The sequence below is a fragment of the Plecotus auritus genome, assembly GCF_963455305.1.
Source record: "Plecotus auritus genome assembly, chromosome: 6".
NCBI lineage: Eukaryota > Metazoa > Chordata > Mammalia > Chiroptera > Vespertilionidae > Plecotus > Plecotus auritus.
In genome coordinates, this window is record NC_137773.1 from 121,293,226 (window position 1) to 121,311,250 (window position 18,025).

Genomic DNA, 18,025 nt, shown 5'->3' on the forward strand with positions numbered 1-18,025 from the left:
ACAAATGTTTGAAATTAGAAGTTTAGGAATTATGAAATTGTTTTTAAAATATCCATTAGTGAGAGGAAAATAAACCCTTTAGTTGTGGGGAAAATTGAAATAAAATTATATCTTCTATTTTCATATTAAACATTCTCTTCTCTTAATCCTTAACATTAATAAAACCAGTTCAACTTAAAACTTTAAAGTGTTTTCAATTTATTTAATTAAATTCAAAGCAGCTAATTTCTTCTCTGGCTGTATATTACCATATGTTGTTCTCTATCTGCAAATGAATAGTTGCTATTCATACTGATCCTATTTTACTGTAAACTTAGATATCTCAATACATTTATAAGTTGAGAAGTATACTAAATCAATTTCTTGAAAGACTCCACTAAGTAAAAGAATATATATTGAATATTGGTTGCCATATTTTGCTTTGCCAGTAAGGCTTCTCTATCCATATTCTAATAACATTTTAACGGATAAGAATATAGTTTGCAGTTAGATGTTTCTATTCTTGGGAGAAAACAAAGATACTACAAATCTTAATTTCAAGAATATGAAAGAAGAGTAAAAGAGGTATGAACATTATTTTTTATGTATAGACATCTAAGCACAGATGCTAGGCATCCTTCCAATTCTGGGGAAACTAAATTGAGAATACCATTCCTTTTCCCCCTTTGCTTCCGTTTTGAGAACTTCCATTGTTACAGTATTTATCACATGGAGGAATGTATCTATATTGTGATTTAAGATATTCTAAGTATGGATAATTTCTGACCTAAGGAAACATTAGTTTTTGTAGTTAAATGAAAAAAATGTTCAGCCCAGTTGGTGTGGTTTAGTGGTTGAGCAGTCAACCTATATGATCCAGGAGATCAATTCCCGATTAGGGCATATTCCTGGGTTGCGGGCTTGATTGCCAGTGTGGGGCTTGCAGGAGGCAGCTGATCAATGATGCTCATCATTGATGTTTCTATCTTTTCCTCTCTGAAATCAATGAAAATACATTAAAAGAAAAAGAATGTTCAGGAAAAATTTGTTCTCACGATCCCTCAATTGGCATTTGATTTATTAATTGAATTAATAATGAAAATTAGAAGTATATGATTTATAGTATTTAGAAATAGTATTAAAAAACAGGAAATGACTAGATACTTGTTTTACTTCTGTTTGTTTAGTATGTATACATTTGTACTCAATTTTTCATTTTAAAAAATTCTCACTATTCAATTTTAAATTATAAAATTTTGTAAAGGGCTGAAAGTATGATTAAACAACAAATTGATATAAACATTTTAATTTTAAATGAAATAATGTAAATAATAAGCATGGATCTAATTTGAATAAAATTTTTAAAATAGTAATTATTTCATTTTTGACTTAAAGTGATCAATACCAATGAATGGAGCTGGTACTGTTTTATGAATATAACTTGTATAAGTTTGGAATTCATATTTTAAGAAAATGAGGATAAGCCCTAATTAGGCATTATTAAGACTACTAATATTAAGCATAGTTTTTCTAATTAAGATTTATTTTTGGAAAACAATTTTAAGACTTACTGATTGTTTATAACTGGCAATTACTGTAAGGATGATTTTTGTGTCTTTTAAAAATCTTAAACAGTATCAAAATATTATCCTAAATGTCTTAAAATATTTCTATATTCAGATAACATATATGTTACCCTCTGTTTTTGAGTTATATTGGGGCTTATACTCTTGAACTTTGCAACTTAATCCCTTAACGTGCTTGTAAGCTATTGTAATCCATGTTACCTTTTAGCAAACAAAGATCTTTTAACAAGATAGGATGGAAATTAAAAGTATCTTCTTAATACTTACTTTTTTCCAAAACAGAACACACACAAAAACCCCAAATGCTTCAGTATTTCAATTGCAATGCAGAGAATTTACTCTAGTGCTGTCCAGAGTTTATTCATCATACTGTCCTACTCCCTAGTAAGATACATTTAATTTTAGAATCCTCAAGTAATCTATCTATATATATAAAAGCCTAAGCAACCGAACAACCGAATGACCAGTTGCTATGACGTGCACTTACGATCAGGGGGCAGACACTCAACGCAGGAGCTGCCCCCTGGTGGTTAGTGCGCTTCCACAGCCAACCTCCCCACTCTCCCCACCCACCCCCACCATACATCAGCCCCAATCGCTGGCCAGGCCAAGGGACCCCACCTGTGCATGAATTTGTGCATCAGGCCTCTAGTAGTGAATAAGAGGTGTGAACAAAAAAGGGATTATGTAGAAAACTGGACAAGCTCGGGCTACTCAGCATGCCTGATGAGCCCGGTGACTGAGTAACCACACGGTGGTGTGGTCATAAATTCCTAACTGGGTAGGTCATAATGGTAGTCATGCCTATACTTTCCTTAGCAAAGGGGTTATCTTTGCCTTAAGTGAGCCATGTGCATTGGTGTTTTTTAAATTGAATTAGTTGGGATAACATTGGTTAATATAAGTTTCATGTGTACATCATTATAATACATCATCTGTATATTGTGTACTCAACTTGAAGTTTAGTCTCTTTCCATTACCATATAGTTGACCAATTTGGCCTCTTCATCCTCTCCTCACTGCCTTCCCCTCTGGAACTACCATACTGTTGTCTGTGTCTGTGAGTTTCTTTTATTTGTTCATTTGTTGCTGACCCAGGGCACATTGAGGGGTTTGGTTAGTAAATGGTTTGCATATACCCTATTCCATACAAAATTCAGGAACACATATGATCCCAAGGAATTTGAAAAGGGATTGTATACCTGCACTTAATCTTTAAATCAATATTTTGAAATTGATGCCATTATCGGCTTCATTTATTTTTATTGATTTCAGAGAGGAAGGGAGAGGGGGAGAGAGAGAAACATCAATGATGAGAGAGAATCATTGATTGGCTGCTTCCTGGACGCTCCCTACTGGGGACCAAGCCCACAACCCAGGCATGTGCCCTTGACCGGAATTGAACCCAGGACCCTTCAGTCTATAGGCTGATGCTCTATCCACTGAGCCAAACTGGCTAGGGCTATATATATATAGCTTTATTGTGGCAAACCAGCTTGTTAAAAAAATTATTTTAAATGACTGCAATTCATTTGAATCAACTAACAGGAAAGCTATACTTCCTGTACATAATAAAAGGCAAAGCTCAGAAAAGTATTTTCAAAAATTACTATCCTGCCTGGCAAGCGTGGCTCAGTGGTTGAGCATCAACCTATGACCCAGGAGGTTACGGTTGTGGATTCGACCCCCAGTGTAGGGTGTGCAGGAGGCCACTAATCAATGATTCTCATCATTGATGTTTCTATCGCTCCCTGTCCCTCTCTGAAATCAATAAAAATACTAAAAAAATTACTGTCCTTATTGGTATGGGGTGGGCAAAGTGTGAAATAGGCCGAGTCCTTTACATAAAGAATAAATGAGTTAATACCATAAAGTGATTCAGAGCAATTAGTGGCGCATGTCAAATACCATGTGTTTTCGTGTTACTTGAAAAAAAAAATCCAGGTAACATTCCTAATTTAGCAGGTTATTAACGGAACTTGTAGCACCTAAAAACTTATTTTAAGAGCATGTAAGCCTTTGGAGATGTGGTAGGCAATTAGATATGAGCAGAGCAAGAACAATGGGCCAGGTACAGGTCACCAGATGGAAAGCCCTGGGTGCCTAGCGAAGGATAATGGTAGGGTGGGACCTTGCCCTCAGGGTGACCTTTTCTCCCCTAGCATTTGCTGGTCATGCCTTTTGGACCCCCTGACCTTTCCTCCCTAGAGATAACATTTAGGCCTCAGTTATATTTCAGCTCCAGGCTTAGGAAAGCAGCCAAACCAGACAAGTGACCCCAGGGCTGACCTCAGGACCAGCTGCATTAAATAATGACCCCTCTCCAGCCTCAGACCCATTAATCATTGGAGACCTAGACCCTGAAAGGACATCCCTGGAAAGCTGCTGAATATGCCATTGAGATCTTCCCCCCGGGACTTCCCCTAAAATCTCACCCTTAAAACCATTAGGATGGAGGGCTCAGTGCCTCTCCCTCCCAGGAGCACTGGAGTCTGTACCTCCTCCCCCCCCACCCCCACCCCCACCGTGTCCCCAGCAGGCGCCTTACCATCACCTTCCTTATTCCCAAGCTCCAAGGCCCCTTCCTTTATCTCAGTAACTGGTTTCCTAAGTCCATCTCTTCTAGGAATTACTTCTTCCACCTCTGTGATTTACCAAATAAATGTTTCTTTTATTTGGGTCTTGGCTCTGATTTCTTTCTTAGCCAGAATTCAGGTTACCGAGGTTGCTGAACCCAGGTCCGGTCAGACCCCACCCGTCTAACACCTGCTGCCCACAACAGAAATAAATTGTTGTGTTAACTCATGATCATATTACTTAATACTGGTGATTTTCTGTGTCTGAGCATGTTTACTTGGTGTCCATCTTCATGTAATCCGCAATCCGTTCAAGTTGAGTCAGTATTGATCAACTCTAGTATGCTCTATACCAGTGTGGTAGATGGGAGTTCAAAAAATGATACAATAAAACAGTTAAAATAATTATAAAATAACAAAATGATAAAAATTAAACTCCACAGAATAGCATTTGAACTTGGCGAGTTTTCTGATAGTAGGGAGAGAATCAAGTATATTACATATAGTGTGAGTGGACTCCAAAAAAATCTCACCCCCAGAAAGTGCCCCAGCTTTGAAAGCTAGGACTTCGGTCCTAATTAAGGGAAGAGTAAAAACCCGCCTCCATGCCACGCAACCAGATGAAGCAGAGCCGGGTTTCCCACTGCCCTGTCCAGTAGTCCTGGACAGCTTCTGACTGGGCAGTCCCGCTGCTCCCCCAGCTCTGCGGAGTCCGCACCCCAACCCGGCCAGGAGCGCGGGGGACGACGGCCCGCCCCGCCTCCCCGCCTCCCCGCCTCCCCGCCTCCCCGCCTCCCCGCCTCCCCGCCTCCCCGCCTCCCCGCCTCCCCGCCTCCCCGCCTCCCCGCCTCCCCGCCTCCCCGCGCGGGCTCCCGCCCGCCTCCATGCCCGCGTGGGCTGGCGGAGCGGGGCTCCCTGGCGCCCCCTGGCCTGTCCGGGCGCGGCGCGGTTTCCGCTGAGCCGCGGTAGCGAGTTCTGGCTCCCTCCTCCTGAGCAGCGGCCTCTCCTCCGGCTGAGCCCTGACTCCCCGGCTCAGGTGGGACTCGTCCCGGACCCGCGGCGCCTTCACCACCCCCTTTTCTTCCTTTCCCTTCCCTTCCCGCGGCGGCCGGGCTGCGCGCCCCTGATCCCAGCGCCTGGTCTCCCGGCGCGGCTCCCGGGCGGGCTGCAGCCTCCCCGGCCCCGGGCGCTTGACCCCTTACGCGTGCGGGCGGCGCCGCGTGGCCCTCAGGCGGCCGGGGACTAGGTCGGCGGGTGCGGCGTGCGGGACAGGGTGCGGGCGGGCCAGGAACTCGGAGTCCCCGAGGCAGCCCCGCAGGGCCCAGGTGTGGAACCCGAGCGCGGCTGGGTGGCCGCGGAAGGGCGCTCGCGCTGACTCCGCAGCGCTGGTTCCCCGTTGACGTTCTAGCCGAGCTTCGGACATCTCCGCCGGGCAGCCAGGCCGCTCACCCGGCCGTCTGCCGTTCGCCAGGTTTCGGGCACCGCGGGGGCGAGCGCTCAGGGGTCACTGTTTCAGATGCGTGTAGCTTCCCATTTGTCCACTGCATCCTTAAAGCTTTCCCGTCTGTCTCGGAGCATCGCCCCAGTTCACCCACTGCGGTCTCCGTCAGCCGCGGTGTTTCCTCTCTCATCATCTGCTTTTCCGTTTTCTCTTGCCTCCTTTAGGCCTTTGGAAATCCACTCAGGGGATGCAGGAGTGGAGGGAGCCGGCCGCTTTGTGCTGAAGGAAAAAGTAGCTCAGCTGCTAAAGCTTCCATCTGCCTGAGAAGAGCCCCCACCCCCTCCCCGGGGGCCTTGTGGAGGACTCCACACCCAAACGGCCTCCACCAGGCCCCAGGGTGTGCCTCCTTGCACCGGCAGCCATCTGCCTCTAGCTTATGCAAGTGGGTATGTGCCTTCTGCGAAGCCAGGCTTCTGATCTAATTTAGATTTTCACATGACCTAAGCATTACCCCTCCGTGGATCCGTGGGTTTAGTTACGGCTAGAGCTCAGTCCAGGACAATGCACGTGGATAACCCAAGGGCAGGAGGACTTGGTCACAACAATGACTTTATTTCTGGGGAGGATGAGTCAAAGGATAGGATGTCCGGCCTCTTGCACAGGGAGGCTCCAGTCCAGTCAGTGTGATTCAGTGAGGGGTTACTAGGTGGAGAGCAGGCAAGTTGTTTGCTGTAGGAATGCTTATCCGCCTGTACCAGTTGATGCCTGCATACAGCGGGCATCTCCTTTCCGCTCAGCTCGAGGTTGGTACCTGTAACTCTGAGTGTGGTTTTATTAAGGCAAAGAGAGAGCACCAGCAACCAGGCCTTTTAGTTAGGCCTTAGCTCACTAAATGCCAGACCCTTTGCTTACAGGTTATCCCATCAAGTTGTTTTCTCTCTTACTATTTCCATTGACTCAGAATATCACCTGGGTAGTAAAATCTACTTCTGCATCTTTTTAAGGTAATATGTTTCATTTCTGACAGGCTTTATATATCTGAAACATTATAACAGCTGCTGGGGGGTTTTGAGGATTAAAGTGTTAAATATGTTCATTATAAGATACTATTACTATTTTTTAAAAAAATATTTTTGTTGATTTCAGAGAAGAAGGGAGAGAGAGAGAAACATCAATAGTGAGAGAGAACCATTGATCAGCTGCCTCCTGCATGCCCCACACTGGGGATCAAGCCCTCAACCTGGGCAAATGCCCTGACTGGTTCATAGATCAGTGCTCAACCACTGAGCCATGCCAGTTGGGCGATACTATTACTATTAAATGTACTATTTGTAAAGATTTTTTAAATTGATTTTTAGAGAGAGGAAGGGAGAGGGAGAAAGAAACATCAATGTGAGAGTGAAACACTTATCAGCTGCCTCCCACATGCCCCCTACTGGGGATCAAGCCTGCAACCCGGGCATGTGCCCTGACTTAGAATCGAACCCACAACCTTTGGGTGCATAGGACATACCTAACCAACTGAGCCACACTGGCCAGGGCTAATTTATACTTTTAAATTTTATAAACTTGTGATCAACTTCCTGTTCAATAAAAGTCCTAACCAAAAAGATTAATTCAGATCACCCTTACAACAGATAACAGTATACTCTAGCTCCACCTAAAAGAAAATTGGAGTTTACACTCCAGAGGGAAAGGGTCTCTCCTTGGTGCCCACCCTGTCCGGAGGTGACCTGCTGGCCTTGGAAGTTGGGGCTTAATGGAGCAGAGCAGTCTGCTTCTGAAAGCCCCCTCTTTATCGCCCACAGTGAACAAACACTGATTTTGAAAGTTGAGTTTCCCAGTGTGCCCCGGTGACAGCAGACCTAGCTGGGAGCAGCTAAGGTGTATACAGCTCGATCACCTTGTGGAAAGAGCACTTTTTTTAAATAGAGAAAAGATACCACTAAAGTGAACTGAGAAGATTATTGTCTGTGATATGTTGTCTATGATACTGTGATTATCTGCCAGAGGCCCGGTGCACGAGTTTGTGCACGGGTGGGGTCCCAAGGGGTAGGGGGAGCTGGGACATGATTGGCCCTCTGCGTGGGCCGTGGGATGCCCTTACCATCCTGGGATCCGATCCGTCCCGCTGACATTCACACTGGTTGTCGGGAGCCACCTGGCAGCCGCTTTTATATTGTTTCTTCCTTGTGGAGCAGCTAGGAAGGGGAAGTGGCATGGTGCCTGAGGCTGACTTCCAGGAGGCTGGCAGCACTGTCAGGATCGTGCCAGCGGTGCTGGTTCATCAGTGCCAGGCCCATTCTCCAGAGATCGGAACTGCAGGACTACTGAGGGAGTGAGTGGCTGCTGCCAGGCCGGTGGGCCATGGGAGGGGTCTGTCAGCTGAGTGGCACTCCCGCTGTGAGAACACACTGATCACCAGGGGGCAGCTCCTGCATTGAGCATCTGCCCCCTGGTGGTCAGTGCATGTCATAGCGACTGGTCGTTCCGGTTGTTCCAGTTGTTAGGTCACTTAGGCTTTTATATATACTAGTATACTAGAGGCCCGGTGCACGAAATTTATGCACTGGGGTGGGGGGGTCCCTCAGCCCAGCCTGTGCCCTCTCATAGTCTGGGGGCCCTGTGATTGATCGCCCCAAAGAGGTAGGCCCTGCCCACCTGGCCAGGGCTCCACGATGGATTGCCCCCACAGAGAGAGGCCACACCCACCCACCACAGCCCGCCAGTCGGTGGCCTGGGCCTCCCTCTTTGGGGTGATCATGGAGCCCCCCGATTGATCGATCGCCCCGCTGGCCAGTGGCCTGGGCGATCATGGGGCGATGGCTGGGCCCCCGACCAATCTCATCGTACCTGCCTTGGCTGGCCTGGCGCCAGTGGGTGTCATAGTGTGGTCATCTGGAAGGTTGTCCAGAAGGGAGTTTGGCTGCCTGGTCTAATTAGCACATTATGCTTTTATTATTATAGATTATTATAGATAGATGATATATAGGGAAATCTGGTCCAAGAGATTTAGATGGGGAGAGCTGGAAATACACTAAGGTCTGTAACCGTTATCTCTTTGCAATTCTGAGCAGGATAGGGAGAGCCTCAGGGAGAGCCTCGGGGAGGCAGACTGCCTGGATTTCACTCCTGGAGTTTCCAAGTCTTAGCTCTTACTACCATCATAGCTTGTTATACATGAGGAGCATGTTAGCTTCACAAGGGCAGGGAGTCCAATTCCTGACTGCGTGCTTGTTGCTGCATCCTCGGTGCTGAGTCCCTGGCGCATGGTGTACTTGCTCATGCTGGCTGTATTATCATCTCACTCAGCAGACGCGCTGGCTCCGAGCCATGGCACTTATTTTCCTCTGTCTCTCTGGCCTGTGTCCCTGCTCCTCATCATTCAGGTCTTCAGCTTAGATGTCATTGAGCATCCTGCACCCCATCCAACATGGCTTTAAACATTTGTTTTATTTTATTATTATTATTAAATACATATTTTATTGATTTTTTACAGGGAGGAAGGGAGAGGGATAGAGAGTTAGAAACATCGATGAGAGAGAAACATCGATCAGCTGCCTCCTGCACACCTCCCCCTGGGGATGTGCCCGCAGCCAAGGTACATGCCCTTGACCGGAATCGAACCTGGGACCTTTCAGTCCGCAGGCTGATGCTCTATCCACTAAGCCAAACTGGTTAGGGCTATTTTATTATTTTTAAAATATATTTTTATTGATTTCAGAGAGGAAGAGAGATAAACATCAATGATGAGAGAGAATCATTGATTGGCTGCCTCCTGAATGCCCCACACCAGGGATCAGGGATCGGGGATTGAGCCCCCAACCTTAGGCTGTACAGCATGTGCTCTGGGCATTGAATTGTGACCTCCTGGTTCATCGGTTGAGGTGTTGCAGAAGACCAAAGAAAACCAAAGACACTTCTAAGAAAAAGGAGGGACATTGTTTAATACACCGGTGGACTCAGGAAACAGCCTTCCAAATCTGAGTGAAGGAACACGCATGGGGCCCTCCCTTCTATCTCCCTCCCTGTGGTCTTTGTCCCACCAACATGGATTATGCTTCCGGTCCTTTTTGTGGGCCTTGCAAGAAGGCCCCCAGGTGTTGGGGGTCTCCAGACCATATCTGATGGTCTGGCCTGGCGCTAGCATTAATAACCCTCCCTCCGGGGCAGTGCACTGTTCACAGTAACAGGTTCTGCAAGACCAGTATCTGGGAAGAAGAGAGGGACTTAATTATAGGTTATCAGGAGTGTACACTGAGCTTGCTGGCTTGGATTCAGATCACTAGCCCCAAATATCAGGGTTACATTGGAATTAGTCCTTTTAGCCTTCTCAGAGGCTCAACCACTGAGTCACGCCAGCCAGTGTATGTTTATTTAATAAACATACAAAATTTAACAAACCAGGTACATCTAGACACTTTACCAATATTTAACGCATAGCCCTAGGAGGAAGGCTTATTGTAATTTCCATTTTACAGATGGAAAAACTGAGGTACAGAAAAGTTAAATAACTTGCTCAAGGTCATACAGCTTAGGAAGCTGCATCTGGATTCAAACCTAGTTGGTCCAGTTTTAAAGTCCAAGTTCTTAACTATGTTATGCTGTGTTGTCTATCATATTACGTTTATTTCAGGCATCAGCAAACTGGGTTATATTAAGACCTTCCTCCCATTTTTGTAAATAAAGTTTTATTAGAACAGCCACACACCCCCTCCTGCTGCTTTCCTGACAAAGGCACCGGTGGAGTAGTTGTCATAGAGACTGTACAGCCTGCGAATGCAAAGTAGAATTGGCCCTTCGCAGAAAAAGGTCACAAGCCCCTGGGTTACTTGAGTCATAGCCCAGGTCATCATCTGAAGTTGTGTGTTGTTTATTTTATGTCTCTTGCACTAGGTTACAAGCTCCAGGAGAGCAGAGGTTTTCTTGCTTTGTTCACCCCTGTATTCTTAGCTCTGATAAGAAAAAAATATTCTGAAATGTTCTCAATTAAATTACAGCAGCTGGAGAGCGAGAGAAAGAGACAGAGCTGTTAGTCTGAGAATGGCTACGGGCCTGCTAACAAAAAACTAGTCACATTCTTGTTTTACCTGTTGGGATTTCGGATTAATTTCCAGGTGGATATTCTGCAGATTATTTTAGCCAGGCACCATCTAATCCCAGGAACCCCTGCTTCTCCCAGCCAGCCCATGGGCGCTGGCGTTTTCCTACAGACTCGCTGTCTCCTGCAGGGGCGTCACCGCCCCCACTGCTTTGCTGTAGCTACTGTAAATTCTTCCCGACCACTTCCTTCTTTCCCTGCCCCTCCTGGATGTATAATGATGCTTGCAAAACTCCAGGAGGACGGACATGCATTATCTTCTTGCATGCTGCTGCGGGTTTAGACTCCGTGCCCCAAGACCCATCTTCATTTTGGCTAGCTTCTTTGGCTCAAGAAAACCTTACTTTTAAAAAGACTTGTAAAAAAGATAAAGACTTGTAATAAAGATAAGTTTTTTAAAAAGTAAAAAGATTTGCAGCCACGGAAATTAAAAAGTTTTAGTGTAACAGCTCCTAACACAGTGCCTGGCACATAACAGGTGCACAATAAATGCTGTATTTATGGAATAAAGGAACATTATGCAGTGATGTAGCAAAGTTCATTGTAATTATGCTGAGCGCTTGCCTGCTTCGATTGTTAAAGGATATGTTTTGAGGAACGTGTTTACAATTTGATCTCTAGGTTTGGGGGCTGCGATGTTAATGCTGCTTGTCTTTGGAATGTTGCTTCATGACCTCCCACTGAGTCGCCCTGAGGAGGCTTCACCCCAGGTCGGGGCCGAGGGCGCCCAGAGCGGGCCTGGGTTTGACTACGCCAGCATCCGCCTGCCAGAGGAGCACATCCCCTTCTTTTTGCACAATAATGGGCATGTTGCCAGCGTCTGTAAGAAAGACGCACACTGTCCTTATAAGGTAGGTTACTTCCCTTGTTTATTAAAGCATGCAGTTTAGACTAGTTTACTAATTCTGCTTTACAACTTGAACTTGAAGGTAGCATTTTATCTTTTGGTTGTAAGGCGAGTTGATCATTGTATTTCATATAAGGCTTCTAACGACCAAACTTGGTTTAAAACTATGTCCCACTCACAGCAGTGAGATTTAAAATCTAAATCACTAGTAAATAGGAAACCAATCCTATTTGTATACTCCATAAATGAGTCAAATTAGATTTTATGCACAAAAGAATATCTAGTTCAAAGTAACTAAAGAACTTGACACCTCTTCCTTGTTCAGCTGCACTGAGGGTCTGTCTCTTAGCACTTCATTTCGATAATAACACCTCTGCCCCTGTCTCCACATAATTAAGGTTGGTATTGAGGCTGTCCTTCTGGTGTAGAGCTGTTGGAAAGGCCTCAAATGGGAGCCCATTAAGGCAGCTCATGAGGCCCTAGAGATCAAAGCTGGACCTGTGGGACACTTCCTTTCCCACGGTGCTGGCACAGGAAGCCCGCTGACAGGAGGCCTGGGAACCACACACGCTGCCCCTGGGCCAGCAAGAGCCTGCGGGCTCTCTGGCCACCAGCAGCTGCTGTGGCCCCCAGGGGCTGCATAGCTCTCCATGTCTTGTGGGATCTCTGCTGATCTGGATGGATGAGTGAAGTTGCTGATCCATTTAATTTAGCTGATTCTTTGGGTGACAGAAATTACATTTTAGGTGACTTTTAGGGTCTGATTTTAGAATCAGTTTGCTCACTAAGAAAGAAAGTCTGTCTCATGAAGCTGCTTCCAGAAATTTCAGTGCAAGTGGTCTTCGGTAGTCTAGGTAAAGCCTAGACTTTTGGTTAGGGAACAAACATGGGGAGGGGCTGGTAATTAAAGGTAATTGTTGTTAAGAACCTTAAGACTCCTATTCTTAGAGTTTACTCTTGTAATTTTTATTGCATGGTAACATGTAAAAGTGAAAGTCCTATAATGCTTTGTTTCTTCATGGAAAAATCTAAGAGTCCTCTCTCAATGTCAGAAGGCAGCCTCACCTAAATGCACATTGTTAGGGGTGCTGAAGGAGTAACGCCGAGGCCAAAGGGGGAAAGAATTAGGAATTCATTAGGTCATCTGGATACCAGATGGGCTGAGCCCCCAAATGGTGCCAGCACCAGGGACTGGGAGTCAGAGGCTGTAAAGGCATCTAGGTGGGCTTTTTCAGGTCGGAGAATTCTCTGCGCAGGTCCGAATCCTGGAAAGGTCCAGAGGGGAAGGAGAATGGTCTTAGCAAGTGGAAGGTGGTCTAAGTGAAAGGGAATGTCGGTTGTGAAGTGGCCTAAAGGACAGTCTCCCAGGGAAGGGGCTATTGATTCAATTATTTGATCAGACCCAACACACATGTTTTATGTTCTAGAAACACTTAGAAAACCTGAAGTACTGCTGGGGCTATGAGGAATCCTGCAGACCCGAGTTCCGGTTCAGTTACCCTGTCTGCACCTACGTCGACATGGGATGGTAAGTTTCCCGATGGAGTAATGCCTCCCCTGTAAGCCGTCCTTCACGGCGGGTAGGCTGTGCCCCCGTTCTCAGCGAGGCTCTTTGGTTTTAGACAGTAACTCCTTTAGATATCAGTTTGCTCACATGGCCATGGGTTCAACTTGACTACCCCCAGGAATAGCTGTCATTTCGTCTGTCAGGGGGAGAAATGGCATAGGTCACAGAAAATATTCCCCTCAGCAAACACTAGGAAGATAAACTGATGTTTCCTCACGATTCTGGAGGGGAAAGTTAAGTTAATCGAAACTGGAAAAGTTGGTGTTTGTACTGCCGGTCACCACCAGAACCAATAAGTAAAGGTGAGGATTGAGTCTTCACAGGCGCTTTATTCAGAGGGCCTGCAATCTGAGAAGACTGCGGGTTGTGTACCCTAAAAAGACTGTCTTACCTGTCATCTCAAGCCAACCCTTTTATAAGGAGAAGGGAGGTGTAGGTAAAGGTTTGGAATTCAGGAGCAGGGAGGTAGGGTTTGGAATTCAGCGGAAAAGGTTAGCCAGGTAAAAGCTGCGTCTGTGATTTTCCGATCATCCTCTCACCTGCTGACGGTGACTCTCGATCTGCGACCCGGGTGTTCCCTCCTGGGAGCACCATGGCTCAGGTGCATCTTGGCCATGCGCAGTCCTACTGGGGCACGGGGTCGGATTGCTGGCAGGTCTCACATTCCAGTCCCCAGCACAATAGCCTTCTACATGCATTGATTACCAAGCCTATTAACTATATCCAAAGCTATACATTTTTAACATCTTGAGTCCCCTGCCACAATGACTATAATCATTACATTCACGGTGGCGGGGAGGAGTGTGGTGGAGGTGGAAGAGGCATAGAGGGGATAAATGGTGATGAAAAAAATAAAATAAATAAAAATGCATGCCAGGTTAATGGAGTAAGTAAAATACAGTAATTAGTAATCCAGTCTCATTAGTAGTCCAGTTCCAGATGACCCTAACTTAATACGTTTATGTGTGCATTTGTATTTTAAGTGAGTATGTTTGTAAAGTATTTTAGTAACTTATTCATGTAGCAAAGGATCATTTAAAGAAAATTATGATAGTTTACTTAAAAAAATTAATGAAAAACGTACAGCAATTTAACCTTTCGAAAGAAGAGTCAAGTCTTAGAAAAAAGAAAAAGAAAAAAAAGTGACAGAAAGTCTTTATTTGCAAATAGGACGGATACCCTGGAATCAGCCCAGGACACCTTCTGGCAGCAAGCGGACTTCGGCTACGCGGGCGCGCGGCGGCGGGAGCTGCGGGAGCTCTGCCGGCCGGAGCAGACGGTGGGCTGGCGGTGGGCGGGCGGTTTATTTAACATGCTCCTGTGTGTACATCATGATGTGGAAACAAGGCGGACGGCCTTGAGAAAGGACTCCTTGCTCCCGCGTGTTTATTGGCTTAGACTCTTTTTTAACTTCTGAAAACAAGTTGCTCTGTGTCCTTTGGAAACCGCGTCCTAGTTTCACACAAACATCAGATGGCCATATTGTGAGGCAGTTAAAATATCACTAGGATTAGCATTCCCCCTCAACATGTGCTAAAGAAGAAAAATGGATAAAATGCATCTTTACAAATTTGCTTGCAAGTAGTTTGGGACAGATGATACACCTCACCATGCTGCTCATGTTTGCTTAGGACTTTACAGTTTGCAAACAGCTGTTCTATATATGTGAGCTGGTTGGGTTCTCACAAGCATAGCAGAAGGCGGGCAGAAAGGCACCCGGGTCCTCAGGGACAATAAGCAGCTTCGGTGAGACCAACAGCTGCTACGGGGACTGTGTGCTGTCACACTTGCCGCAGCGCACTCAGCTGGTAAATGCACCTTTGCCAGACGCAGCCAGGACAGTCAGAAGAAGGACAGGGCCCACACTGCAGGGTTCAAATCCTGATTCCTGGACAGGCACCCAACTGTCTGTTTTCCAATTTCTTCTGCTTTTTAAACTTTAAAAAAAAATATAGGTTTTTATTGATTTTAGAAGGAAAGGAGAGGGAGAAACGTCAATGATGAGAATCACTGATTGGCTGCCTCCTGCATGCCCCACACTGGGGATCAAGCCCACAACCTGGGCGTGTGCCCTGACTGGGAATTGAACCATGACCTCCTGGTTCATAGGTCGATGCTTAACCACTGAACCACATCGGCCGGGCAATTTCTTCTGCTTTTAAGCCATGCCTATTTCAGAGCTTGTGGTAAAGATGAAATGAGATTCTGTATATAAAAACGCTCAGTGCAGGGCCTGAGTCCAAGCAAAGGGCTCGGTGTTTGTTTTTACAGGTCCAGGGAGTTGTAGGCACTTATGATTAGGGTCTGTTTTTCCCCATGTGCTTGAACCCTGGTCAAGCCTCGGATATTTCAGGCTTCTCCATGATCTTCAGGCAATCAGAAAATTAAAGAAAAAAATGTTTTTCATGCACTTGCATGTGCTCTGTAGCTTTTGGAGGCTGTCACATAATAGAACGAGGCACTTCTCGCAGGAAGATGGCAGGACCCACACTGCTGCTCGTGCCCGTAGCAGGCGCTATCTCACCCGCCCAGTCCTCTGGCCTGAGTCTGCTGTCTGTGGACAGGGCAGGGAGGAGCCACGGCCCACCTGGCACACTCCTCCGGGCGGTTTGTAGAATGCTTTCCTGGCCAAGATCTACCTCCATGTGCTTTGTGCTCTCAGAGTCTGATCCCTTACCAACTGTGGACTCCAGAACACCGTGCCAGTCAAGGCCTTGTGTTCATGGGAGTTATAGGAAAAACAAATGGCTTTTAATCTAGAAATAAAATCCAGAGCAGATAAAGCTCTTGAAACTCCCTCTTCCAGCACAAACCAGACTGGTAGAGACAGGAGCAGGCTCTGGCGGCCGCTTCACCAGCTCACTTGTCAGTGATTTAGAAAACACTGCCCTCGCATCATCGTGGAGACAGGGACTCCCACCAGCTTTATGTTTGCAGACAGCACCTGTTATGGAATCGGCACACTGCCCTTCAGCCTTGCATTTCAATGTCTTGTGTGCGTTCTTCTTGTTTCATTTGGCTCGTCTTGGAAAGATGCTTTTCACACACTGTGGAGGGAAATGTCCTAAACAGAAGCAGCCTTCGGGAGCGTGCCTCGTCATCACACCGTGGGGCTCGATCTCAGGGTGCACATGCTGTCAACATGTCTCGCACATCTGGGGGTGTCCTCGGAATGTTAATACTCAGAGTTGTTTTCTCAACCTTATTTCAGAGTGACTCGAGTCTGGTATGTTCCCGCTACCTTCAGTATTGCAGAGCAACCAATCTCTACCTTGACTTAAGAAACATTAAGAGAAACCATGACAGGTACTTAAGTGGTTGATGTTAAAAATTGAATGGAAATTCTGAAGTATTTTCAGGCCTAGGGATATGCCTTGGGTTTGCTTCATAAAGATATGGCGATGAGGCTGAGACAGGTGGAGGATGGGGCACTCGATTGGCCACGAGTTGATTGTTGTGAAGCTGGGTTTTGGGTCCATCAGCTTCCTTCCTATACCATTCTGCTGCTTTTATATACATTTGAAATGCTCTATTATAAAGAGTTAAATTCTGATGAAAAACTGATTTTGGTAAGCCACTTTGGTTACAGCTCATGTGCTTGATACCTGAAAAAATTTTCCAAACGTAATTTAATTTTTTGTTATCGACCAGGTTTAAGGAGGATGTTTTCCAGACTGGTGAAATTGGAGGACACTGTAAACTTGATGTGCATATGTTGATGTCTGAAGGTCAGCGCAAAAGCCCCCTGCAGTCTTGGTGAGATTTTTATTTTTATTTTTACTGTGTTTGTAAAATATTTGCCTTTATTTCTGGAACTTGCAGATTTTGGTAGGGAATCTCAAATGGAAAGTTTTACTTCATTTGTGAATAATTTGGCATGAGCTTTCAGGAAGTGATGGCTACAGAGCAAATCCACCAGTTATATAACTGAATTAAATATATGTTTATAAAATATTAGGAAGTATGATATAGTACATACTGTTTGCTAATGAAAGAAAAAAACGAGTTCAAAAATAATGAATTTTTATTAACTCGTAATTGCTGTGTTTTGGGGAATATATTTAAAAAAGAAACACAATTTATTGAAGTCTGTAACAAATATAGAGAGAAGTATATAGTTTGGATAATGAACGAGTGAACCTACCTGTGTGACTCTGACCTAGGTCAGAAATAGACCATCATCAGGGGACATCTGTAATACTTTCAACAATAAAGATAAATTTTAAAAAAACAGACCATCATCAGCACCCAGACTCTCTTCCAGAACCCCGTCCTCCTCTCCAAAGATAAACACTATTCTGACTTGCAACACCATTGATCAGCTTTTTGAACTTTATATAAATTGGGGAATGCATTTTGATTTAAAACATTTTTAAAATTAAACTAGTTCTGTGTTTACTAAGAAAGTTACCATCTCTAGAAATGAAGGAATTAGGGTAATTAAAAAAAATTTTATTTTAAAATACTTTTAGACTCAGAAGTTTAAAGATAGTACAAGGAGTTCCCATTGTAGCCTTATCCTGGCTTCCTCGAATGGTGACATCTTACATAATCATAGCACAATGATCAAAACCAGGAAATTGACACTGGTTCAATATTAATTTATGAACACATTTGAATTTAAGTATTTGCTTATATACTTTCATTTTTGGGGATGCATATTTCTGAAGTTTATACCACACCTACCACAGTCAGGGTGCAGACCTGTCCCAGCATCCCAGAGAGATGCTCTCGCCACCTCTTTCCAGCTGGAGGTCCCAGCACCTGGTTCCGGTGTGTGTGGGCAGTTTCCCCACCACCAAGCAATTCTCCAAAACCACCTGGGTGTCCTGCAGTGCAACGCAATTCTGATGCCATGTCCCATGGTTAAGGGTTCAGTCCCTCAAGGCTGGGTTGTCATGTGTCCTCTGACTATAGGTTGGAGCAGG

General features: G+C 45.3%; 1 protein-coding gene across 3 annotated transcripts in view; it reads left to right on the forward strand.

Moving 5' to 3' along the window:
- Positions 1 to 5,040: 5,040 nt before the first annotated feature.
- EOGT (EGF domain specific O-linked N-acetylglucosamine transferase) overlaps positions 5,041 to 18,025 on the forward strand; it is a 53,128-nt gene continuing 40,143 nt past the window's right edge. The window contains exons 1-7 of one of the 3 annotated variants that reach the window (XM_080672031.1): positions 5,041 to 5,177; positions 5,807 to 6,028; positions 11,305 to 11,534; positions 12,958 to 13,058; positions 14,268 to 14,376; positions 16,309 to 16,403; positions 16,749 to 16,853. In XM_080672031.1, the coding sequence (XP_080528157.1) occupies positions 6,019 to 6,028; positions 11,305 to 11,534; positions 12,958 to 13,058; positions 14,268 to 14,376; positions 16,309 to 16,403; positions 16,749 to 16,853 (650 nt within the window). In that variant the 5' untranslated portion in view covers positions 5,041 to 5,177; positions 5,807 to 6,018. Of the gene's footprint in view, positions 5,178 to 5,806; positions 6,029 to 11,304; positions 11,535 to 12,957; positions 13,059 to 14,267; positions 14,377 to 16,308; positions 16,404 to 16,748; positions 16,854 to 18,025 lie in introns of those variants that run through there. The other 2 variants (XM_080672032.1, XM_080672033.1) reach the window with 2 other exon arrangements.